The sequence below is a fragment of the Saimiri boliviensis genome, chromosome 10 (genome assembly GCF_048565385.1).
Source record: "Saimiri boliviensis isolate mSaiBol1 chromosome 10, mSaiBol1.pri, whole genome shotgun sequence".
In the NCBI taxonomy this organism is placed as follows: domain Eukaryota; kingdom Metazoa; phylum Chordata; class Mammalia; order Primates; family Cebidae; genus Saimiri; species Saimiri boliviensis.
This window is the reverse complement of record NC_133458.1, coordinates 9,513,027-9,537,254: the sequence shown is the minus strand read 5'-3', so window position 1 is coordinate 9,537,254 and position 24,228 is coordinate 9,513,027. Positions and strand designations below refer to the sequence as shown.

Here is a 24,228-nt window from a genome sequence, read left to right as displayed (position 1 = left end):
TACCCAGGCTGGAGTGCAATGGCGCGATCTCGGCTCACCGCAACCTCCGCCTCCTGGGTTCAGGCAATTCTCCTGTCTCAGCCTCCTGAGTAGCTGGGATTACAGGCATGCACTACCACGCCCAGCTATTTTTTTGTATTTATAGTAGAGACGGGGTTTCACCATGTTGACCAGGATGGTCTCGATCCCTTGACCTTGTGATCCACCCACCTCGGCCTCCCAAAGTGCTGGGATTACAGGCTTGAGCCACCACGCCCGGCCAGGCCAGTAATTTCGAAAAATAAAATACATATTAACAACCTGCCGGGTGCGGTGGCTCAAGCCTGTAATCCCAGCACTTTGGGAGGCCGAGGCGGGTGGATCACGAGGTCAAGAGATGGAGACCATCCTGGTCAACATGGTGAAACCCCGTCTCTACTAAAAATACAAAAAAAATCAGCTGGCCATGGTGGCGCGTGCCTGCAATCCCAGCTACTCAGGAGGTTGAGGCAGGAGAATTGCTTGAACCCAGGAGGCGGAGGTTGTGGTGAGCCAAGATTGTGCCATTGCACTCCAGCCTAGGTAACAAGAGTGAAACTCCGTCTCAAAAAAAAAAAAAAAAAAAAAAACCTGCTAGTATATATAGAAAATGAAATCTGAAAGAATAAAAAGCCAGAGCAGTTGGACTACAGGGACTTTTCCAGGGACTTTTGCTTTCTGTTTTATCTACTGCTGTGTTATATAAATTTTTATAATAATCATTTTACAATAACCTGTTCAGTGGAGAGAAAAAGATAAAACTTTTAAACTAGTTTCATTAACCCAACAGGTAGTCACATTAGCTAGTATAAAACTGCCTTGTCAAGGTAGCTTGTGAAATCTGCCCAACCTTCCCAAAATGTTACGTAAGTGATATTCTTTTATAAAATGTACTAAGAGAAGGTAAGACAGAATCCTAAGGAGTAAATTTAAATCAATTCATATTATAAAGCTAAATTATGACAAAAGTCCTGCGTCTAATGCAATTTTCTTGTTTCTTCAGAGGATAAAACAATTCCTAACGTTCCGGATTAAACAACCATTTTTGTTCATTTGGATTTGTTGTTTTATTTTTAAATAGTTATCAGAATTTGGTTTTGCATTTGGGAAAGATACATGATCTTTGTAACAACAATAATTTATAAAACACAAACTATATACACAATATTCCAGGAGGAAAACAACAAACAAAAAGCAACTTCTGCTAGTAGTTTTATTAGTTGCCTAAATATGACTTTTTAAAATTCACTTTAAGCTGAAGATAATCAAATTTAAAATATAAAATAAATTATATATATTTAACATATGACAACACTATAAACTCAAATATCACAAATGACTTTTCTTTTTTTTTATCTAACCCTTTAGAAAAAGCATAAAATGGGGGGGGAGCATAAAGGGGGGGAAAAAAACTCTCATATGATCATCTAAGAACTGTTACATCTATTTCAGCCTAAATAAAGCCAGAAATAAAGTAAAGACTGCATAGATTTAAAAGTTACACAGGTGGAAAGGACCAACAGTTAACCTAAGACTCAACTTTCCAAGTAAATAACAAAAGAGTTAAAGAGAGGCAAGGAACCACAGAAAGCAACTCAGAGATCACTACCTTGAGGCAATAAGAATGAGTGTGTATGTTCAGACTAAGAGTTAAGACAGAAACTTGGAGAGCCATTCACTTAATTCAAAGACATGAGAAAAATGACCAGCTTTCTGCCGTATCTGCTCAAAAGACTCATGAGAATCTAAACTTATAAGTCCTACAACCCTGAAATGTATAAAGAAACCATCTTACTATGCTCAAAGAATGTATCTGAGGAAAGTACACTAAATTATACATGAAATACACTAGGATATAATTTTTTCTTTGTAAACAGCAACTAAATTTTCAATTACAATTAACTGAGGGAACTTCATTACTAAGTCAATAAAAAATGCAATCAAGTGTTTACATGAAAACCAGGTATTTTCCTTCTCCTTCAACAAAATGCCAACATACAAAAGGATTTACACAATATTTTGACAGAAGCTTCTCCCAAAAAAAAAAAAAAAAAAATCTGCTAATATCAAATGCTAAGCAATGAACTTACAATCATTTCAAATATTACTACGAAGAGCAAATCTGTAAATATTTAAAAATTCAAAAGTTTTAAAATTCTTCATATGAGGACTATGATGCCCTTCTGATGCTGCATCTATTTTAGACACTCTGAAACCCCAAGAATAAATATATACCAATTATCTCTTTTCATTAAACAAAGACACAGAACTCTTACAGGAACATTATATTCTCCTGGAAATCTAGAAACACATATTGGCAGGATGGATTAAATTACTAATCAAACCATTTGCCCAGAAGACAGGCATTATCTAAGCAAACCTCTCTTTCAGTCATTAACACGTATAGAAAGGAAGGAGAAATGTCTTGTGATTGGGACCTAGTGTGGTGGCTAACACCTGTAATCCCAGCACTTCGGGAGGCCAAGGTGGGTCAATCATGAGGTCAGGAGTTCAAGACCAGCCTGGCCAAGATGGTAAAACCTGGTCTCTACTAAAAATACAAAAATTAGCCAGGCAGAGAATTGCTTGAACCCAGGAGGTGGAGGTTGCAGCAGTGAGCCAAGATTGCGCCACTGCACCATTCCAGCCTGAGCAACAGAGCAAGACTGTCTCAAAAAAAAAAAAAAAAAAAAAAAAAGAAACGTCTTGTGATTATCAGCAAGAAATGGGCAGATGTACGAAAAAGCAATACATTAATGAGAATCTCAAAAGTAACTTTTTCTCTCTTAAACCAGTTTCTTTGTTAAAATTCGAAAAAGAGACAAACTGAAAAACTACTGATATGAAGACCTACAGAACATAGTTTTACTAGCTGACAAGACAAAGTGATCAAATTCACCTAGAAACAATTTACTGATGAACAGCAACATATTATCGAAATAAAATGTACATCCCTCAACCTATATGTATTGATTAATGACATTTTGAAGCTGGCTGCTTCTTTAAAAGACTAACTTAAGAATAAAAGAGCCGGGCACGGTGGCTCAAGCCTGTAATCCCAGCACTTTGGGAGGCCGAGGCGGGTGGATCACGAGGTCAAGAGATGGAGACCATCCTGGTCAACATGTTCACCATGTTCACCCCGTCTCTACTAAAAATACAAAATGTTAGCTGGGCATGGTGGTGCGTGCCTGTAATCCCAGCTACTCAGGAGGCTGAGACAGGAGAATTGCCTGAACCCAGGAGGCAGAGGTTGCAGTGAGCCGAGATCGCGCCATTGCACTCCAGCCTGGGTAACAAGAGCGAAACTCCGTCTCAAAAATAAAAAAAATAAAAAAATAAAAGAAATAAATGTAAAACATATATAGTCACTGTCTTCAAGAAGTCAGAAGTAATTTTTTTACAATAAACACATTCTGGGGCTGGGTAAAGTGGCTCACGCCTGTAATCCCAGCACTTTGGGAGGCTGAGGTGGGAGGATCAGGAGGTCAGGAGTTCGAGACCAGCCTGGCCAACATGGTGAAACCCCATCTCTACTAAAAATACAAAAATTAGCCGGGCGTGGTGGCGGATGCCTGTAATCCCAGCTACTCAGGAGGGTGAGGCAAGAGAATCGCTTGAAACTGGAAAGCGGAGATTCCAGTGAGCTGAGATCACGCCAATGCACTCTAGCCTAGGCGAAAGAGCAAAACTCCGTCTCTAAATAAATAAAAAACGTCAACACATTCAGTATTAAAATTCTATGAACAATACTGCTTAGGTTCTGTAATCTCAATAACAAAAAGTGTTACCCCAAACTATCTTAAAAACACATTAACGGACGGGTACGGTGGCTCACATCTATAATCTCAGCACTTTGGGAGGCCAAAGTAGGTGGATTGGTTGTGCCCAAGAGTTTGAGACCAGCCTGGGCAACATGGCGAGACCCCATCTCTACAAAAAAATACAAAAAACTAGCCTGTTGTGGTGGCGTGTGACTGTAGTCCCAGCTACCCAGGAGGCTGAGGTGGGAGGATTGCCTGAGCCCGGGAGGTCAAGGCTGCAGAGAGCAGTGATTGTACCACCGCACTCCAGCCTAGGCAACAGAGTAAGACCCTGTCACAAAAACGAAACAAAACAAAACCACACACAGTAAGAAAACAACATACTAGAGATGTGGTCTCTGTGCTCAAATGCAGAGCTCTCTGACCTCACATCAGCATCTAAAGCACTCAGTTCATTAGATCAGACAGTAAACGTTTTGTCATTCTTTACCAAAATAACTTGGAGAAATCAGTCATTTTCAAACCGAGTATATCCATGTCTACAACTACAAACAGGAGTGTAAGTTTAACACCTGACAAAAGAACTAAAAATTGTCAGTGATTTGTCATGCTACAGAGGATTTAAATGGAAGACACCAGCACTTACATACAATTAGCTTATAAAAAAGCAAGCAGTTAATTAAAACAATGCTATAATGGTACTTTAAATGTTGAATGCTATAGACTTTACATGTCTGAATCAATACTGCAGTGTGAAATTCTGCCAAGCCTACCACTAGGAAAGTCTTTGCCAAACAAGACTCACTTTTATTTTCTCCTCCTGCCTGACCTACTTCAGACTAGAGTCTTTCAAGCATATAAAAGAAATTAATATGGAGATGAAAATGCTTAAACCAAAGAAAGAAATAAACAGGGATATATTCTCATCTGAAAAGTCAGGAAGTTGGACCATGAGACCACTAAGGTCCTTTTCAGCCCTAAAACTATGATTTATTGTGATAACACCAAGAAGCTTATCACAAACTATGTAAAACTTTGGATGATGGTTTGCCAAGAGGGAAAGGGGAATAAAAGATGAATAATTTGAAGCAGGATCAGCTACCAACACTTGGCGCCAAAAAACACTAATGACCTTAAGGTCAGAGTTCTATACAACAAAAACTGGATTCCTAAGGCTGGGGATTATTTTCCTCCTTTCCCTCCAATATTTGGTGAAAATGTTTATTCTCTATCTGTGTGGGGGTGGGGTGGGGAGGATAATGCGGAAGTACTAAGTTTAGAAAATAATTTTGTTTTACTAAAATGGTGATTTCGTCTCACATTTCACATAAACTCAAAAAAATTAGGTATCATTATATTCAATGACATGTCTCCATTTTACAAAATTAAAAGAAAATTTCAATTAGTAAACATCCACTTGAACAAACGTCTTAAATTTAATGCCAAATATTATACATGCAATTCAAGTTGAATGTAAATAATGTACTTCACTAATCCTTCATGTGTCTGAGCAAAGTGCATTCCTTTGGGCCCACATCAGATCATTAGAGAGGGCAAACTGACTTAACTCTTCTAAGGCTCAGTTTCCTTGCCTGGATTTTTTTTTTTAAAGGGTATAATATTCCTTCCTTACCATGAAAATTCAATGAGGTAATGTGTACAAAGTACCTAGCACAGTGACATAATTCATTATTGCTGTTAACTCTTACTATAAGCCTAAGTTAGGCTTTCAGAAGCATTTTGAGATTCATAATGGTGGCAAAAATAAGTATTCAACATAAATCTACCTAATTTCTCCAAATTTCTAAGATTTATTCCTCCAGGGAGAAAATGTGGTTTTTCCTTCACTTCAGCATTTCTAAAAGGTCACCAGATAAAACTTTCAAGACAATTAAAAGCACCATCCTTATTTCCTTTAAGAACATTCTGGGCCGGGGCGCGGTGGCTCAAGCCTGTCATCCCAGCACTTTGGGAGGCCGAGGCGGGTGGATCACGAGGTCAAGAGATGGAGACCATCCTGGTCAACATGGTGAAACCCCGTCTCTACTAAAAATACAAAAAAAAACTTAGCTGGGCATGGTGGCGTGTGCTTGTAATCCCAGCTACTCAGGAGGCTGAGGCAGGAGAATTACCTGAACCCAGGAGGCGGAGGCTGCAGTGAGCCGAGATCACGCCTACTGCATTCCAGCCTGGGTACCAAGAGCGAAACTCCGTCTCAAAAAAAGAAGAACATTCTGATGGGCATAGAAGAAAATCCCTTTCCCCTAAGCCACTGGCCTGTAACATCTAGGCTCTGGCCTATACCAGATGAGGAGGAAAGGGTCAGTGTATAATATTTATACAATTATAAGTCAGAGCTTTACAGAGGTGTCACCTAACAAAATGCATAAATGACTAAGAATCATTCCATATATCACAATCTGGACCACCAGAATATCACTGAAATCATCATTGGGATTATGGCTGTTGCTACTGGGATATCACTGACAAGTCTTTGAAGCCGGTATGTCACATTATTTCCAAAAGGTCTCATAGAATAGCAAATTGTTGCTTGTTACAATAATGTTATATTCAAAATGACCACTCATTGAAAAATTACTTTAAAACAAATTCCATTGTTTAGGTGTCTCATATTTAGACATTCAGATAAACAATCTACTACACAGTGTAATTTTAATTCCAAATCACTCTCTCCCCTTTTGCTTCAACTCCCTTTAAATATCCTATGCTGTATCTTTCTATACAACACAGGCACTTAAAACAAAAATGCCTAAGCTATTTAGGCTTTGCCATTTTCTTCTTACCTTGCTGCAAGCATGTTTTAATGGGATATTTAATTATAGATTCTACCATAGACTTACTGCCTTTCTTTGAAAATAGGAAACTCTTAAAGTAATTGAGCTACCTTGTTCAGAAAATACTATAGAAATAGAAATTCTAATCTCTCAACAAGAAAATTTTAAATTCTTATAGAGAGGCTTACCTTTGAACAACATATATAATAAAAAGCTTTCTGGTCCATGAATATGAAAACATTTCTTACCACATGGCTAATTCAAATTGGCATTACCACAGTGAGTCAGAAAACCTTGCTCCAAATAGTGATCTGATGAGAACATTAAAGAGTATTTGATGTAAAAGTTTTTTTTAATATTAACAGTCTTACAAAATCTGGCATCTACCTAGTTCAAAGTATATTCCAAACAATTAGAACTCTGGTTTAGGAATAGCTAGTAGTGGGATCTATAGCAGCCATTAACAGTTGCACAGTAAAAAGAAATAGCAATTAAAAAAATGTACACCCTGAGGTCAATGATTTCCTCCCAATAACCAAACAAATGTTCCAATAGCAAAAACCAAAAGGTGATGATAATTACTACAACATGTTATGTTAACCAACCTCCCTAGTCCCGCGCAATGAGCTCACAGAAGTCAGGATGTGCACAGGCTGTATCCTTCGCTGTTTCCATTCTTGGTTTAAGATTTCCGTTCTTTCCAAAATTTTCTGACGATTGGAACTAAACATACTCTTTAAAAAAAAAATGAAGGAGAGGAGAGGAAAAATTGTTCATTGTTAGAAAATGTGTAACACCTCTAAAGCAGGTTAAAAATCTAGTGTTTTCTCAACATCAAGAACATTTTCTCAGGTGCATGTGGATTTTACACAATAGTTTTCCACATTCAAATGATACAAAAACACCACATCTGTTATTTTATTGCAAGTGGTTAAGGAACAGGAAATCATTTCCATCCTTTCTTTGTTGACTGTGTGTGTGTGTGTGTGTGTGTGTGTGTGTGTGTGTGTGTGTGTATTTTTTTAATCACAACGACTTTAAAAATATAAAACCATGAAATACATCCCTTTATATTTAGGTCTGCACATGCAAGTAAAAGTATACTAAACAACAACTGATTAATGTGCATATTGTAACGTTAAGACAGATCAAGAACCTAAGCTTCCAAGTATTCACTTATCTTACTGTAAATATAAAGTTGGCTAGAAATACATTATTTCAAATAAAAACTTATTGAACTTAGGGGGAAAAAATGAACCTATCCTTAATTGTATATTCATTTTCACAAAACATAAAAGTATACCTTTACTTCATCAGCTCGTCTGAACCTCTTGAGCTGTCTCAGTCGCATGTACTCTGATTTTACACGCTTCCGCCAACAAACTGGTCCCTTCTCAGATTTCTTCCCAGTCTGGCCCATGATTATTCTAAAAGCAATGGTTTCATATTAAAATCACTAATCTAACCAGCCTGAATATGATCACCTGTGTTTTAATCCGCAGCAAACTAACAATCAGTGAAGAAATGACACATATTACACTGTTGGTATTTACAGAAAGGGGCTCATTTTTCCTGTATGGTTAAATCCTTAAAACATTTCATTGAAAGTTTGAGTTTTTATTTAATATATTTTTAAAATATACTTTTATTTACAAAAATTCTACACTAAATTGCAGCCATATTACAGAAACATGATCCCATTACAGGAATTCAGTATACTATACCATAACCTAGTTATTTTTTTTTTTTTTTTTTTTTTTTGAGACGGAGTTTCACTCTCATTACCCAGGCTGGAGTGCAATGGCGCGATCTCGGCTCACCGCAACCTCCGCCTCCTCGGTTCAGGCAATTCTCCTGCCTCAGCCTCCTGAGTAGCTGGGATTACAGGCACGTGCCACCAGGCCCAGCTAATTTTTTGTATTTTTAGTAGAGACGGGGTTTCACCACGTTGACCAGGTTGGTCTCGATCTCTTGATCTTGTGATCCACCCATCTCGGCCTTCCAAAGTGCTGGGATTACAGGCTTGAGCCACCGCACCCGGCCATAACCTAGTTTTTAACTCTATGAGATCCACATTAGTGAAGGGAAGAAAATATAAAGACATACTCTAAGTTTTTCATCATTAAATTAGCTGTTACAGAAGGCATAATGGAATAACTGAAAAAGATCAATCCAAGAAGTAAAATTTACAAAGAGTTCAACATGTAATAAATGTACAAAGGTACTCTCTCCTCACACACTGAACCATGCACCTCTCCTTAAACACTGTGATAAAGTCTGTATTTTTGCCTCTTGTGCCACCTTTACTAACATGAGGAGTTTCGTTATCAAGTGAAAAGAGGAATGCAGGAAATGCAAAGTAAATTCTTCTGCCTTATCTTTAGTTGCAGGCTCTAAGAACCAATTACGTTTAAATGCAGGGACAGCTTATAGTTCACCAGATGTCTAATTCATACTACAGAGACCTCACCTTAAGTCTAAACAAGTGTCTTTTCCTAGAACATTTTCTTCTACAGTATTAAAATCATACTGTATCTTCAAATTATTAGGAGGACATTCTCTGTCAGGGTGTGCAAAGCTTTGCAGACCAAACTAACAATCTGTGCTTTTTCTTAAGAACAATGGGAAGCCACTTTTACTGTTTTAAGTGAAGGAGTAAAAGAGTAACTGCAACTAGATTAAGATGCTGCTGCAGCACAACATCCACACAAGGGGTGGTGACAGAGGCTTCTACGCCATACTGGCGATGACAGGGAAAAGCACATGAATAAAGAGTTATTTAGGCCAGAACTTTCACCAAATGATGATTTAAATATGGAAAATGAAGAAAAAGGTGACTTTCTGGCTTGAACAAATAAATGAGTAGGGCAGGCTTCATCTATTTGTTTACATAAAACCTCATGCACAGAGAAAACTGCCTAAGGAGAAGATTTAGAAGAGTTCTGAGGTCAGTGGGTAACTTTCTACAGAAATACTCAACCACCAACAGGTTACAGAGAAAGCAGATGGCTGTTTACTCAGAGCCGAAACAAAGGGGCAAAGAAATTCATTTTCTCAAGCACGTCATAAATATTATGACCCAGCCAAAGTATACGAACTTGAATAAAATGAATATAGTAATATGATTAAATCCTTGCCTCTGATATTCTACCTAAGAAAGGGGGGAAAATATAGTATGAGATAGACAGTCCTACTTCAGCATCCTTGTGGAATTGGTTCCAGGACACCCCTCAGATACCAAAATCCATGGATGCTCAAGTCCCTGATATAAAGTGGTATAATATTTGCATATCACCTATGCATAGCTTCCCATATACTTTTTTTTTAAATTTGGCTTCCTGGGATGTGAGAAATTCCTATATACTTTAAATCATCTCTAGATTACTTATAATCCCTAATACAATGTAAATACTGTGTAAATAGTTGTTATATTGTATTGTTAAGAAAAAATGACAAGGAAAAAAGTATAGACATGTTCAGTACAGAGGCAACCATCCTTCACTTTTTTCTGAATATTTTTTATCTGCAGTTGGTTGAACCCATGAATTTGGAATGCGTGGATTTGGAATTCACAGATACAGAAGGCTGTTTATACAAAAGCACTTTCGGGGAAAGAATAGAATATTAGGAACTGCAGAAGGATGGCAAGAAAGGTGACAAGTGAACTCAACCTTAAAAGTTGAGCTGAATTTCAAAAGGCAAAGGAAGAACCTAAAGAAATCTTAAGTCTGGGCAAGAGAAAGCTAGACCGGGGCAACTAAGTCTGGCTGGTAGACATTTAACAAGGATGGACCTGGAGAGTGAAAGTCACAAATTAAAAAGACTGAGAATCTAAAGGGAGTGAAGAGATAAGAATGGGCAGGAATTTGAGTGAGAACTTCATATAAAGAAGGCTGATGAAATCACCAAGACAGAACTATTCCAAGTGAAAAGGTTCCAAGTGTGGCCTTGCCTGCAAGTTGCTCAAGTGGAGTAAAGCTGACAGTCACTCAGATTGAGAAGACTAAACTCAAGATAACCCCGGCGTTGAGGTAAAGCAGAAAATGGTGTTAGGAAGGCAGTGTGGTGGGACCAAAAGACATCAAAGATGGGAAGAAACTGGAGCATTATTTTTTAAAAATAATTTCATGACAACAATTTTCTTCCTATCTGCTAGTCGGTTAACAGATGAACTTAACTAATTCTATACAAATTACTTAAGACAACTTGGCACTTCAAAGGCCTAGGAACTAGAAGGAAAAGGAATCAAATAAAAAGGAAAGATCTGTAGCCTAATTAGCTCATAGACTAATCACCTCCAGTCCATCTGCTGCCTAGACAAACATTCTCCTTGGAGGTAGCACCCCTGTACAAATTTTCACTGATGTATAATATGGGTGTTGTTACAATTCATTTTTTAAGATGTATATTTTATGTCTTGGTGAAAACATTAGTTGGCATTTTATGTTTTGGTACTACAGCTATCCCTGTCTAATATTCTGTAAGACTTTCCGTGCTGTTCTACCATTAATAACATAACTAATAAAGTATATCATGACAGATCTACAGTGTCCAGATAGTTCTTTGAAAGTGTAGGACCAAAGCAGATCCATGAAAAAAAAAAATTAAAATTTAAGGTACCAATTAAAAGGATGTTTTACACAAAACTCCCACCATCAAAGCATTTACAACATATTAAAATCACATTTCCATGTTTTTCACTCTACTCTACTCCCACTGTAAGTGCTTAAATAGCAAGAACCACTTTTACGCATTTGTAAAATCCCAGAGCCTGCATGTGCCTGGTAATTGTACAGCAGTTCCCCCGTATCTCCCAAGACCGCCTCCCCACAGTGGATGCCTAAAGCTGCAGATAGTACTGAACTCTACACAAACCATGTTTTTTCCTATCAATACACATGCATGAAGTTTAATTCATAAATAAGGTTCAGTAAGAGATTAACAGCAATAACTAATGGTAAAATGAACAATTACAACAATATATTTTAACAAGTTATGCAGCTATAGTCTTCTCTCTCTCAGAATATTTAACATTTTCGGACTATGGTTTGACTGAGTAACTAAAACCTCAGAAAGTGAAATCCACACTGTTCTCTACCAGGTACATCCCTACTCTACTTGTGAAAGGACTTAACCTAAATCAGACATTCCTGCCCCTTTTTACCCAGCTGCCAAAAACTGAGTAATTTGAAAAAAGAAAAAAGTCCCATAGGTATTGTCAGAGCCCTTAATACTTCTTTAAAAGTTATTCCTAAAGATTTGCTAAATCAAGAGAATAACTACCTACTTGGTCTGTCCAAATAAATGTTTCTATTTCCATTTGCCTAAAGAAAAGGATAAACTACATGTACTATGTATCCTTCTCAACTAAATTAATAGCATCAACTTTGACTCTTAACTGAATACCAGGCCAAGTAAAGTCAAACACAAACCCAACAAGATGTAAGTAATGTAATTACAATATTTTCGATGTCCTTCCCTTTAAAAAACATTTACTTCACAGCAAGACTGCCAAAAAATTGCCATTTTGAAAACTCTCCAGTCTTCAATAGTGCCTGTTTGTATGTTTAAATGCTTTGAAGGCAGCTGTTAGTCTCACTTGACAATTTCATTTGTTTTAAAGTTACAATCCATTGTTTCAACATGCTGAAATTTAAAGTAATGGTAAGTGAGATTTTATAGGTAAGGTCAAGAAAAGCAGTATATAAAGAGAACTTAGACGTGGCCTTAGGCCAGGCCATGTCCTAGCTCAGCAGAAAAGTGCTATCAGGATTCATAATGCCTGTTACGGACATGGGGTAAAGAATTGGGGTAGCAGCACTCTCCACTTCAAACCAAATTCAAATAATAAACTAAACTAACAAGGGAACATTTAGTCCTATGGATTCTAAGTCCTACACACAGTCTTAAAAAGCAAGAGCTTGGACTACAAAGCTCATTACCTGGGTTCACATCAGAGTTCTCCCACTTAGTGGCTGTGTGTGAACTTGCCCAAGTTACTGAACATCTTTGTGCCTCACTCTCCTCATGAAAAAAGGCTAATTGAAGAGTGTTTACCTCACAAAGTCATTATGAGAAGTAAACCTATGTACAGTGCATAGACAGTGCCTGGCAGAGGGTAAGCACTGTATCAGCACTACTAAGGTATTGGCTATTGACTACATCAGGCGTCCCCAAACTGCAGCCTCCTGAGGCCATTTATCTGCAACCCCCCCCCAACCCCCGCCGCACTTCAGAAAGGGGCACCTCTTTCATTGGTGGTCAGTGAGAGAGGAGCACAGTATGTGGCGGCCCTCCAACGGTCTGAGGGACAGTGAACTGGCCCCCTGTGTAAAAAGTCTGGGGATGCCTGGACTATATAAATGGCAGATAACTGATATCAGAAATTACAACATTTATGTTACAAAGTTAAGTTAAACAACAACTCAAGGTGAAGACTTTTTTTTAAATGATAAATTGAATAAAAATAAAAACAAAAAAAGATGTCAGGGGATCTCAGCATAGAATGCAACCTATACAGCAAGTCTAAGAGTATTTTAATTTTATGAGATAATCTCATGGAAGGGGCAGGAGGTCAGGGGAAGCTAACCTATAGAACTTTGAACAATCTGTTGTAACTAGATACAGGAAGGCTAAATACCAAAAGAACAGTATGTAAACACTGTACCCTAGCTGGTAAATTTGTTTCTCATAAGGGTACCAGTCTATAATTCTGAAAATACTCCACATGTACACTAGGGTTAAACAAACAAGTAAACAAAGTGTAGATAATGTAAGCCAGGTTTCTCAATGTCACAGAAAGAAGTTACAAACAAGCAAGAGGTGGTGATGAATTAATCAGGTATATCAATATGAACTTATATTTATTTTTAAATATATACAGACAGATACAGAAACACAGATATGTAGGTACGTGTAGGTTACCTGACATATGTGCATTTCCAGGGCCTGTACAACAGAGGGCCTGAAAGCAGTCATACCCCAGGAGCAATAAGCATACCCAGCACCCAAGACTTGTTTCTAAATACCACCCTCCAATAAATACAAGGATGCAGAGTCTGGAGAAACAGCTGATTCTAAGGCTGGGACAGGCAAAATACAAGGCAAGCCAGCAGCAGAAGGGAGATGCTCAAGACAGAGATAGATCAAATACAGGAACCAAACAGAAGAAACTCCCAGTGGCCAAAGCTGAAATAATTTGAACAGCAGATTAATCATAACAGTATTATAACAGAATAAAATAATTATTCATGAGACTATGATATAAATAAGTGATTAAATAAACAAACAAGGGAGAAGGAACTCTTCCTGACAAGAATTCCAAATGATATATAAGTGTATACCCCCATTCTAGGAGGTAGAATTCAATTTCCTTCCCCAAGTATGAGCTAGACTCAGTGATTCACTTACAAAGAAGAGTTTAGAAAGGGAAACAGTAATGTTTCTGTGAAAAAACCATAACCATGAACATCAGCAATGGTAAGTCCTACTGTCATTACATACTCCATGATGTGAGGAAATGAGATAGGGATTTCCCCTCTGTAGTATCCTTCCCCCAAACCTCAACCCATAACTTCAGTATAATCATAAGAAAACATCCAATAAGCCAAAATCACAGGACATTCTTACAAAACATCTGACCGACACACTTTTAAACATTTAAGAGATCATGAAAAATAAGGAAAGGCTGAGAACCACCACAGGTCAGAAAAACCTAGGAGACATGACAACTAAATGAACTGTGGTACCCTGGATTGGATTCTGAAACCAACCACACAACCAAAGAAGGACACTAGTGAAATAACCGGCAAAATCCAAATAAAGTCTTGAGTTTAGTTAATGGCAATATAATGATAGTGATTTCTTAGTTTTGACAAACGTACTATCGCTATACAAATCTAAAATTATTCCAAAATAGCCCAGGCCTAGTGGCTCACACTTATAATCCCAGAACTTTGGAAGGCCAAAGCCGGTGGATCACTTGAAGTCAGGAGTTCAAGAGCAGCATGACCAACATGGTGAAACTCAGTCTCTACAAAAAATACAAAAATTAGCTGGGCGTGATGGCAGGCACCTGTAATCCCAGCTACTTGGGAGGCCAAGACAGGAGAATCACTTGAACCCGGGAGACAGAGGATGCAATGAGCCAAGATGGCACCTCTGCACTCCAGCCTGAGTGACAGAGGAAGACTCTGCCATTCATAAATAAATAAATTCCAAAATAAAGGGGTTTTGTTGTTGTTGTTGTTTTCAGAGAGGGAGTCTCACTTTGTAGACTCTGAAATAAATAAATAAATAAATAAATAAATAAATTCAAAATAAAGTTGTTGGGTTTTATTTTATTTTGAGATGGAGTCCCACTCTGTTTCCCATACTGGAATTCAGTGGCACAATCTCAGCTCACTGCAACCTCTGCCTCCCGGGTTCAAGTGATTCTCCTGCCTCAGCCTCCCGAGACAAGTAGCTGGGACTACAGGCACATGGCACCATGCCTGGCTAATTTTTTTGTATTTTAGTAGAGAGACAGGGTTTCACCATGTTAGCCAGGATGGTCTCAATCTCTTGACCTCGTAATCCATCCACCTTGGCCTCCCAAAGTGCTCGATTACAGGCGTGAGCCACTGTACCTGGCCAATAAAGTTATTCTTTAAAGTGAACTTGGTTACATAACAACCCAATGTAAAGGCATTCATTTTTTAAAATGACATTCAATTTTAAAAGTGGTAAGAGAAACAAATTTAAAAATCTAAAAATGTTACATAAAATGTTAAACAGGAAGAACAAAAAATATGAACAGACGATTAGAATTATTTAAAAACATATGCGGTTAAAAAAAACAAGGCAGGTAGCAATTAAAAGAGCTTATACTTAATTTTTTTGTTGTTATTAAAGGCAAGGTCTCACTCTGTTGCCCAGGCTGGAGTTCAGTGCCCTGACCGTAGCTCACTGCAGCCTGAAACATCTGGGCCCAAATGATAATCCCACCTTGGCCTTCCATACGTTTACAAATCTTAACTTCTAAGGAATTTGAGGCAAAAACTCTCAAATATAATTCTACTTTTTAAATTTTGGGGGCAAGGGGGACAAGGTCTCACTCTGTCTTCCAGGCTGGAGTGCAGTGATACAATCACAACTCACTGAAGCCTCAAGTTCCCGGGCTCAAGCAATCCTGCCTCAGCCTTGAGTAGGAGGTACAGTCCACCACACCCAGCTAATTTTTTTTTTATTTTTTGTAGAGAAAGTGTCTCACTATAGTCCCCAGCCTGATAATTCCACTATTTTAAAACAGAAAATGTTAAATGAACAATTTAAAAGGAAAAAAAATAAGATCTCCACAGAAGCCTATATGATGACATATCTACTTGAAGAGATAATACTTTTAGGCTTCTACACAATCTGAATCAAGGAAAGTAATTGTGCCACTGATTGAACATGTATTGATCAAACCACAAATCAAAAGTATTCTATACAATTCAAGGCCAGTTTAGTTGCATTTAAGATGAACAGAAAAACAGTGGTCTTTGCCCACAGTGGGAACACACAACTCAGAAAAGAGCATTTGAGTTTGCAGTTGAATAAAGAAAAGGAGAAGGGTTAATACACATTCATTAAGTCAACAATATTTATTGAGCATCTAATACAAGCCAGGCACTACAACAGAAACTAAAAACTTAGCAATTAACATAACAGACAAAAATCTGTGACTTTATACAGCTTAAAATCTAGTTGGATACAAACAGTCAAAAACAAAGTACTAGATGGAGTAGCTCACGCCTGTGATCCCAGCACTTTGGGAGTCTGAGGGGGGAAGATCACCTGACGTCAGGAGCTAGATATCAGCCTGGCCAATATGGTGAAACCCCGTCTCTACTAAAAATAAAAAATTAGCCAGGAGTGGTATCGCGCACCTGTAGTGCACCTCCGACTACTCAGGAGAAGGAGGCATGAAAATCACTTGAGCCCGGGAGGTAGAGGTTACAGTGAGCCAAGAATGTGCCACTGCACCAGCCTGGGCAATAGAGCAAGACTCTGCTCAAACAACAACAAAAAAACAAACAAGTAAAATGTTTAGCGTGTAAGATGATGTTCAGTGCTACTGGAGAAGAAACAAGTAGGTAAGTGAGTTAAAACAAGGGTGGCAAACAAAGAAACGTGAGCTGAAGCACTCAGAGCCCCAGCTGTGTGACAAAGCCGAGATCCTACCAACCAACAGCAACTCACCAACAGCAAAGCCAGGAGCAAATTAGGCAGTAACACTGTTTCTAGTAAAGATTCCAGAAATAATTAGATTAAATATCCACTTAATGCAGATTTCAGTAAATCCACAACACCTCAGTGATCAATACAGCTTTACAGAATTTTGGTCAGGCGTTAAAACTAGCATTGAAGAATTGCTTGCTGGCCCTGTTCTGGTTAACTGATAGGTCTCATTATCCTGAACAAAGACTAAAAGTTGACATCATTTTATAAAACCTATTTATGCGAATAGCCATTCTCTGTATTAGTATTACCAAGCCAAATTTTAAAAAACTGATTTATTATAAAAGCTTATCCTGAGGCTACGTCATTCTATAAGCTCTAACAGTGACTATTTGGTCTAACAAAATCGAATCCTTAAATATATGCAGCTAATTTGATGGTCTATATTTAATTTATAAATGTGCTTTGGTTTTATCATAAAGAACTTATATGAAATCATATTAATAAAATTAAAGTCGAGTTAACCGTGGGATTCCAATCAACACTCAAGTTTGAAAAATGCCACATGAGGGGCGGGGAAGAAAAGGAGTATTGAAGTAATTCAAGAATAAAGTGATAAGGGCCCTGACTGGGTTGACAGCAGTGGGCATAGAAAGCAAAAGATTTTTAATTTTAAAATTTAAAATTAACTCCAAAATTAAAAATCCAGATGCAATCATATGAGAAGGAAGAACAGATCAAAAGATAATTGAGCCCTAAATGAGCCACTGCTACAACAGAGAATACAGAACTTCATTGAGGTTAATTATTCATTCACACAGTAATTAGCTAGCATAGAAAAACAAAAACGGCAGTTCAAAGAAAGAACACCATTAACACCATTCTTCAGTATTTTGCTCTCATAACCTGTTTAGTTTATATGTGTTATAACTATTAACATTTAACATAACAGAAATGAAAAACTAACAGATTTTTACAATTTACTGGTGGTAGTGGTTGTTTTTGATACAAGGTCCAGTATGAAGTGCAGTGGTGCGCCTTACCCTCCCAGGCTTAGGTGATCCTCCTACCTCAACTTCCCACGCAGCAGAGACCACAGGTGCACACTACCACATCTGGCTAATTTTTTCTAATTTTAGCAGAGACAGGGTTTCACCATGTTGCCCAAGCTGGTCCTGAATTCCTGGGCTCAAACAATCAGCCTGCCGTGGCCTCACAAAGTGCTAGGATTCCAGGTATGAGCCACCACACCTGGCCTATTTTTTATTTTTATTAAAAATTGTAATAGCAAGCCCTCAGTATCCATGGGAGTCTAGGGGGACTGGTTCCAGGAACATCCTGGATACCAAAATCCACAGATGTTCCTCGCTTATATAAAATGGCATAGTATTTGCATATAACCTATGCACATTCTCCCTTATACTTTAAATCATCTAGATGTAGGTTACTTACGATCACCTAATACAATGTAAATCATTGTTATACTGTATTATTTGTATCTTCATTGGGTTTTTTCGGTTTTTTTTTTTTTTGGAGACTTAGCTCACTGCAACCTCCACCTCCCGAGTAGCCAGGATTACAGGCACGTGTGCCACCATGCCCAGCTAATTTTTGTATTTTTATTAGATACAGGGTTTCATCATGTTGGCGAGGCTGGTCTCGAACTCCTGACCTCAAATGACCCACCCACCTCAGCCTCCCGAAGTGCTAGGATTACAAGCATGAGTCACACACAGCACACAGCCTGTTCTGTTATTTTATTGGCTTTTTTTCACAAGTATTTTTTGATCTGCAGTTGTTGAATCTGCAGAAGCTAAACCTGCAAATATGGAGGACCAACTGTACCTACTAATATAAATAACACTTTTAAAAATGAACTATTTGTCTTTAAAAAAAATTAGTGATCGAGGGCAAGCATGGTTGCTCATGCCTGTAATCCTAGCACTTTGGAAGGCCGAGGCAGGAGGATCACTTGAGTCCAGGAGTTTGAGGCCAGCCTGAGCAACAGAGCCTTTTTTTATTTTTTTTTTTTAAATTGTTTTAATTTGTAAATTGTGTCGTTTTACACTTTTGCCAATTTCTTTAATATCTGTGTAATAAGCCGGGTGTGGTGGCTCAAGCCTGTAATCCCAGCACTTTGGGAGGCCGAGGCGGGTGGATCACGAGGTCGAGAGATCGAGACCAGCCTGGTCAACATGGTGAAACCCCGTCTCTACTAAAAACACAAAAAATTAGCTGGGCATGGTGGCTCGTGCCTGTAATCCCAGCTACTCAGGAGGCTGAGGCAGGAGAATTGCCTGAACCCAGGAGGCGGAGGTTGCAGTGAGCCGAGATCGCGCCATTGCACTCCAGCCTGGGTAACAAGAGCGAAACTCCGTCTCAAAAAAAAAAAAAAAAAAAAAAAATCTGTGTAATAGGAGACAGATTCTCATAACTGTTTCTGCATTCAATCTGTTCCAATATGTTGTTTTGGTTCAAGTATACGAAGAAAATCCAATCTCAAACTTAGCTGCTTAGAAGACGGAGAGTGTTTGAATAGCCTTCTGAGGTCACTGTGGATCTCGTGCTTTGATATTACACCAAAACTGTTCTAGTGAAAAGTGGCTAGTTGAGCTTACAATTAAATCTCATAGGTGGTTTCCCTCAAAATAACCACCACAAACTTCAGTTAGCGGTGGTTATTTCTTAAAAGATTAGATGCAACATGGAATCTGAAATTTTATTAGTGAACTTATCCTACTCTGCCACATTAACATTCATTAGCCTACTCACTTTAAATGAATCTTTAACCCATGCATGATGTTATAAATCATCATTCCTCATCTAAAAAGTACTGGTCCACTGAGTTGTGCAGATTTTCCGGAAGTTAGCATATTTCAAAAAAACATGTTTGTTAAACCCATTAATCTCATCAGAAAGTCTTCAAGTACTGCGAAGCTGTCATGCTCACAGTAACAGACAAGAGTTTTCCAAAAATTTTAATTTTTGCTTGAAAGCCCAAATGTTCTCTTTGCCAACAAATATGGTCAGTTATTTTCCTTGAAGTGACAGTCTCACTTCATTGATTTGAAAGTGTCTGCCAAATACGTAAGTCTGAATAATCATGGTTTGTCAGCCCCTCTTAAATAAAAATGGAATTTCCATTAAAAAAAGTGGTTAGTGCAGCTCACAACTTAAATCACCTAAGTGCTTTTCCTCAAAACCCAATACACCTCAATATGCAGCAGAAGCACTTTACACACATTCCGATCCTGTTGCACATGTTACAATTGTGTGTATGCAAGGATCAAAATTTAATAAAATTAACCATTTTTAGTACTTCATCCAGGACATTCTCAAACAAAACTGGTTTTTTTATATGCAAGTGCTAAGGTGCCAACAGTTTTCACTCATTGCTTTTGCACCATGCATACAAATGTCCAACACAGTTTAAAAAAAAAAAAAACGTAAGGAACATCTCAGTATTATTGTGAAAATAGTTTCTAAGAGGTTGAAACACAAGAATCACTTGAACCTAAGAGGCTGAGGCTGCAGTGAGCCAAGATGTTGCCACTGCACTCCAGCCTGGGTGACTGAGTGAGACCCTATCTCAAAAGAAAAAGTAGTATTTGACCCCACAAATCTCCAGAGATCTAGGGCTACACTTTGAGAACAGCTGACTTAATATATCCAGACGCCATACGAATCAGAAGTCATAATACTCTGCCTTTTCTTGCTTCACAGAGAACCCATAACATATAATGTATTCAAATTATGTATCTGTAAAATTTTTAATGAAACCTAGAAAGCACTACTTTTGTAACTAAAAAAAGGCAAGTAACCCATCCTGTCCAACATGGCAAAACCCCATCTCTACTAAAAAATACAAAAATAAGCTGGGTGTGGTGGCGTGCGCCTGCAGTCCCAGCTACTCAGGAGGCTGAGGCAGGAAAATTGCTTGAACCCAGGAGGCGGAGACTGCAGTGAGCCGAGGTTGCACCATTGCAATCCAGCCTGGCGCCTGGCAACAGAGCAAGACTCTGACTCAAAAATAAATAAATAAATAAAAAATAAGGCAAGTAAAAGTATTTGCAAGAATATCTAGGCCGGGTGCAGTGGCTCACACCTGTAATCCCAGTGCTTTGGGAGGCCAAGGCAGGCAGATCACAAGGTCAGGAGTTTGAGACCAGCCTGGCCAATATGGTGAAACCCCATCTGTACTAACCGGGCATGGTGGCAGGTGCTTTTAGCCCCAGTTACTTGGAAGGCTGAGACAGGAGCATCACTTGAACCCAGGAGGCGGAGGTTGCAGTGAGCCAAGATCGTCCCACTCCACTCCAGCCTGGGAGACAGAGCAAGACTCCAACTCAAAAAAAAAAAAAAAAAAAAATTTAATGAAGGGTACTTTATTATACCTGTGAAACTACAGAATCTAAATGATACTCTGTCATATGTCAGTGCCAAATTAAGAGATTAATACCTACTAAAGTTTGTTTTAAACAAGTTGCTTCTGTTTTCATTTCTCCTTCACCACTGTAAGATATCACCAATAGTTACAGTCATCCCTCTAACCCTCCTACAACCCTAAAACAACAACCCCAATCTATGTCCCAACTCCCTATATATTCACTCCTCACCCCATCACCATAAAAGAAAGATAAGGCCGGGCACGGTGGCTCAAGCCTGTAATCCCAGCACTTTGGGAGGCCGAGACGGGTGGATCAAGAGGTCAAGAGATCGAGACCATCCTGGTCAACACGGTGAAACCCCGTCTCTACTAAAAATACTAAAAATTAGCTGGGCATGGTGGCGTGTGCCTGTAATCCCAGCTACTCAGGAGGCTGAGGCAGGAGAATTGCCTGAACCCAGGAGGCGGAGGTTGCGGTGAGCCGAGATCGCGCCATTGCACTCCAGCCTGGGCAACAAGAGCGAAACTCCGTCTCAAAAAAAAAAAATAAAAGAAAAGAAAGATAAAATAAAATCCAGGGATCTTTTTGCTTCCTTAAATGCCTCTATTGTCTTTTCAAAAAAAAAAAAAGAATGACAAAAACTCACAAGCTCATTACTGTGGGAGACTCAAATATTCCACTCAACTGACCTGCAAAATGCTAGAAGAAACTTCTGTTGAAAGACTTGGGAAAGGCAGGAACAAAAAGGTATTATCAACCAGTCAATAATAATTTATTGAGCATTCCAAAAGTGTTAAACCCTAGGAGAGATCCATCCAAATGCAGAAAATACAACAGGTTTTAGTGCCTGTACTACAGTGAATTACATGTATGTGCAACCATAGATGAGAAAGTATAATGAACAGCATTTGCGTGCAAGAAGTCTAGGAGAAAAATAAGCCAGTGACTCATGATCAAGGAAAATAACAGAAAAAAGTAAAGAACGTATTTGTAGTCCTGGTTTCTGCAGTGCTAAAAAGTTAAGAGGCACAGGAAAGTTATATTAATTTAGCAATCTTAGCTGAATGATAGAAAACATTAACTTGATTGTTGCAGCAAAAGTGAGTAGATTCTGCAGTAATTTATTTTCCACAACAATAAGATCATTTTCCTCCTTCCAGAAAGACAGTACTAATAATTTCAAACTGAAGTCTATAGACCAGCATTCTGGTGTTTATCTGAAAGTACTGCTTAGAAAAGAAATGGCCATACAAATTTCAACCAACTGGAGAACTGAACTATTTTAAATGTTTTAAAGAATTTGGTTGAACAACAGATTGAAAACAGACTCACTAACTGAACTGACATCTAAAGGTTAAGGTTTTCAACTGGGGGCCATGGCTCACACCTGTAATCCCAGCACTATGGGAGACTAAGGCCTGAGTCCAGGAGTTCGACACCAGCCTGGGCAATATGGTGAAACCCTGTCTCTACTAAAAATACAAAACAAATTAGCCAGGCATGATGGCATGTGCCTATAGTCCTAGATACTCTGAAGGCTGAGGTAGGAGAATCAATCACTTGAGCCCAGGAGGCAGAGGCTGCAGTGAGCGAAGACTGTGCCACTGTACACCAGCCTGGGCAACCAGTGAGACTGTCTCCAAAAAAAAAAAAAAAAAAAAAAAAAGGTTTAAATTTTTCTTGAAAACTACACTAAATCAATTTTATAAGTTAAATCTTCTTATTTTGTTAAGTATATACTCAATTTACTAAAACACTGTTGGAAGGAAAACAGAAAAAATTTTTGAACTAGAGGCCGAGTGAGATGGCTCATGCCTATAATCCTACCGAGGCAGGTGGATCACCTGAGGTCAGGAGCTCAAGATTAGTCTGGCCAACATGGCGAAATCTCGTCTATACTAAAATTAGTTGGGCGTGGTGGCAGGCACTTGTAACCCCAGCTACTTGGGAGGCAGAGGCAGCAGAATCACTTGAACCTGGGAGGCAGAGATCGAACCACTGCACTCTAGTCTGGGCAGGAGGGAGCGGGGGCGGGCGAGAGGGGGGAGCGGGGAAGGAAGGAGGGAGGGAGAGAAGGAAGGAAGGAAGGAAAATGTACCAGAAACTAAAGCTATGAATGAAATTCATTATAATTCGAAGACAAGACTTGAGATACCTGTTATTTCAACACTCCACTGAATATAAGCAAACAGAATGAAAGGGTAAGTCAATCTGATACCAGATGTTATTTTTGATAAGAAGTCTATTTTAAATCTCATACACATGTAAGCCAACATCTAATTTAACTTACACAAATTCAACATACACTGAGCAAAATTTCAGAGAAAGCTCAATTTAGGTAAATACAAGAGTTCTAACCCACCAGACAATTTGTATGCCTAAGTGAGCATGAGAGGCAACATGAATCTGCTCTTCCCATAACCTGGTGGGCAAGTCTCTCAGACTGAGGGTATTCAGCCACTCAGGAGTTGATTCTAGTAGGACTGCCCCTATGTACAAACCAACAATTCTGCTCAACAGAAGAGCAATGATGTTCTCATCCTGAAGGAAAAATGGGCTGGTCTTGAACCTAAAAGGAAAATACTGGTTTGTGGTAAGGCATCTTCCCACAAACTGGACAGGTAACTTTGCCTACATGCTATTTTGCCTTGTACAATAACCTTATATCCTAATCCCCAAATAAGATGCAATTCATTCTATATTCAGAAGATAGAATCAAAAAATGGACTACATGGTTCAAACTACTAATCCCAAACTATTTACAGAACCTCTCATAATTTCCAGGCAACCTAAACCACATAACCATTACCTAGCAATTTCAATATTTGAGTTCTGTATATGCCACGGCCAGTTCATTCAAGTACCAATGTCTGCCAAGTGCCACTTCTTTACTCTATGGCGACCAACAGAACCCCTTGCTGAAGCTGACTCTTCAGAAACTTCTCTGGCTTATGTTGGCTCTAAAGTTCACGATCTTGCCAAGAATAGTAGTAGTTTAGGGAAAGATGGAAATAAAGGAGGTAGGGCAGTTATGAGCAGTAAGTCTTTCCATGATTTTCCTAT

The 24,228-nt window shown here is 38.6% G+C and overlaps 1 protein-coding gene across 13 annotated transcripts in view; it reads right to left on the bottom strand.

Moving 5' to 3' along the window:
* The window catches only part of EZH2 (enhancer of zeste 2 polycomb repressive complex 2 subunit), a 77,749-nt gene that overhangs the window by 35,118 nt on the left and 18,403 nt on the right, over positions 1-24,228 (bottom strand). For 6 of the 13 annotated variants that reach the window (XM_074378949.1, XM_039472928.2, XM_074378948.1 and 3 more), the window contains 2 exons: positions 7,881-8,004; positions 7,183-7,311 (listed from right to left, as the gene is read on the bottom strand). The exons of 1 other annotated variant lie outside the window; for it this stretch is intronic. In XM_074378949.1, coding sequence (XP_074235050.1) covers positions 7,183-7,311; positions 7,881-7,997 — 246 coding nt within the window. In that variant the 5' untranslated portion in view covers positions 7,998-8,004. Of the gene's footprint in view, positions 1-7,182; positions 7,312-7,880; positions 8,005-24,228 lie in introns of those variants that run through there. 6 more of the 13 variants (XM_074378953.1, XM_074378951.1, XM_074378958.1 and 3 more) reach the window with 2 other exon arrangements.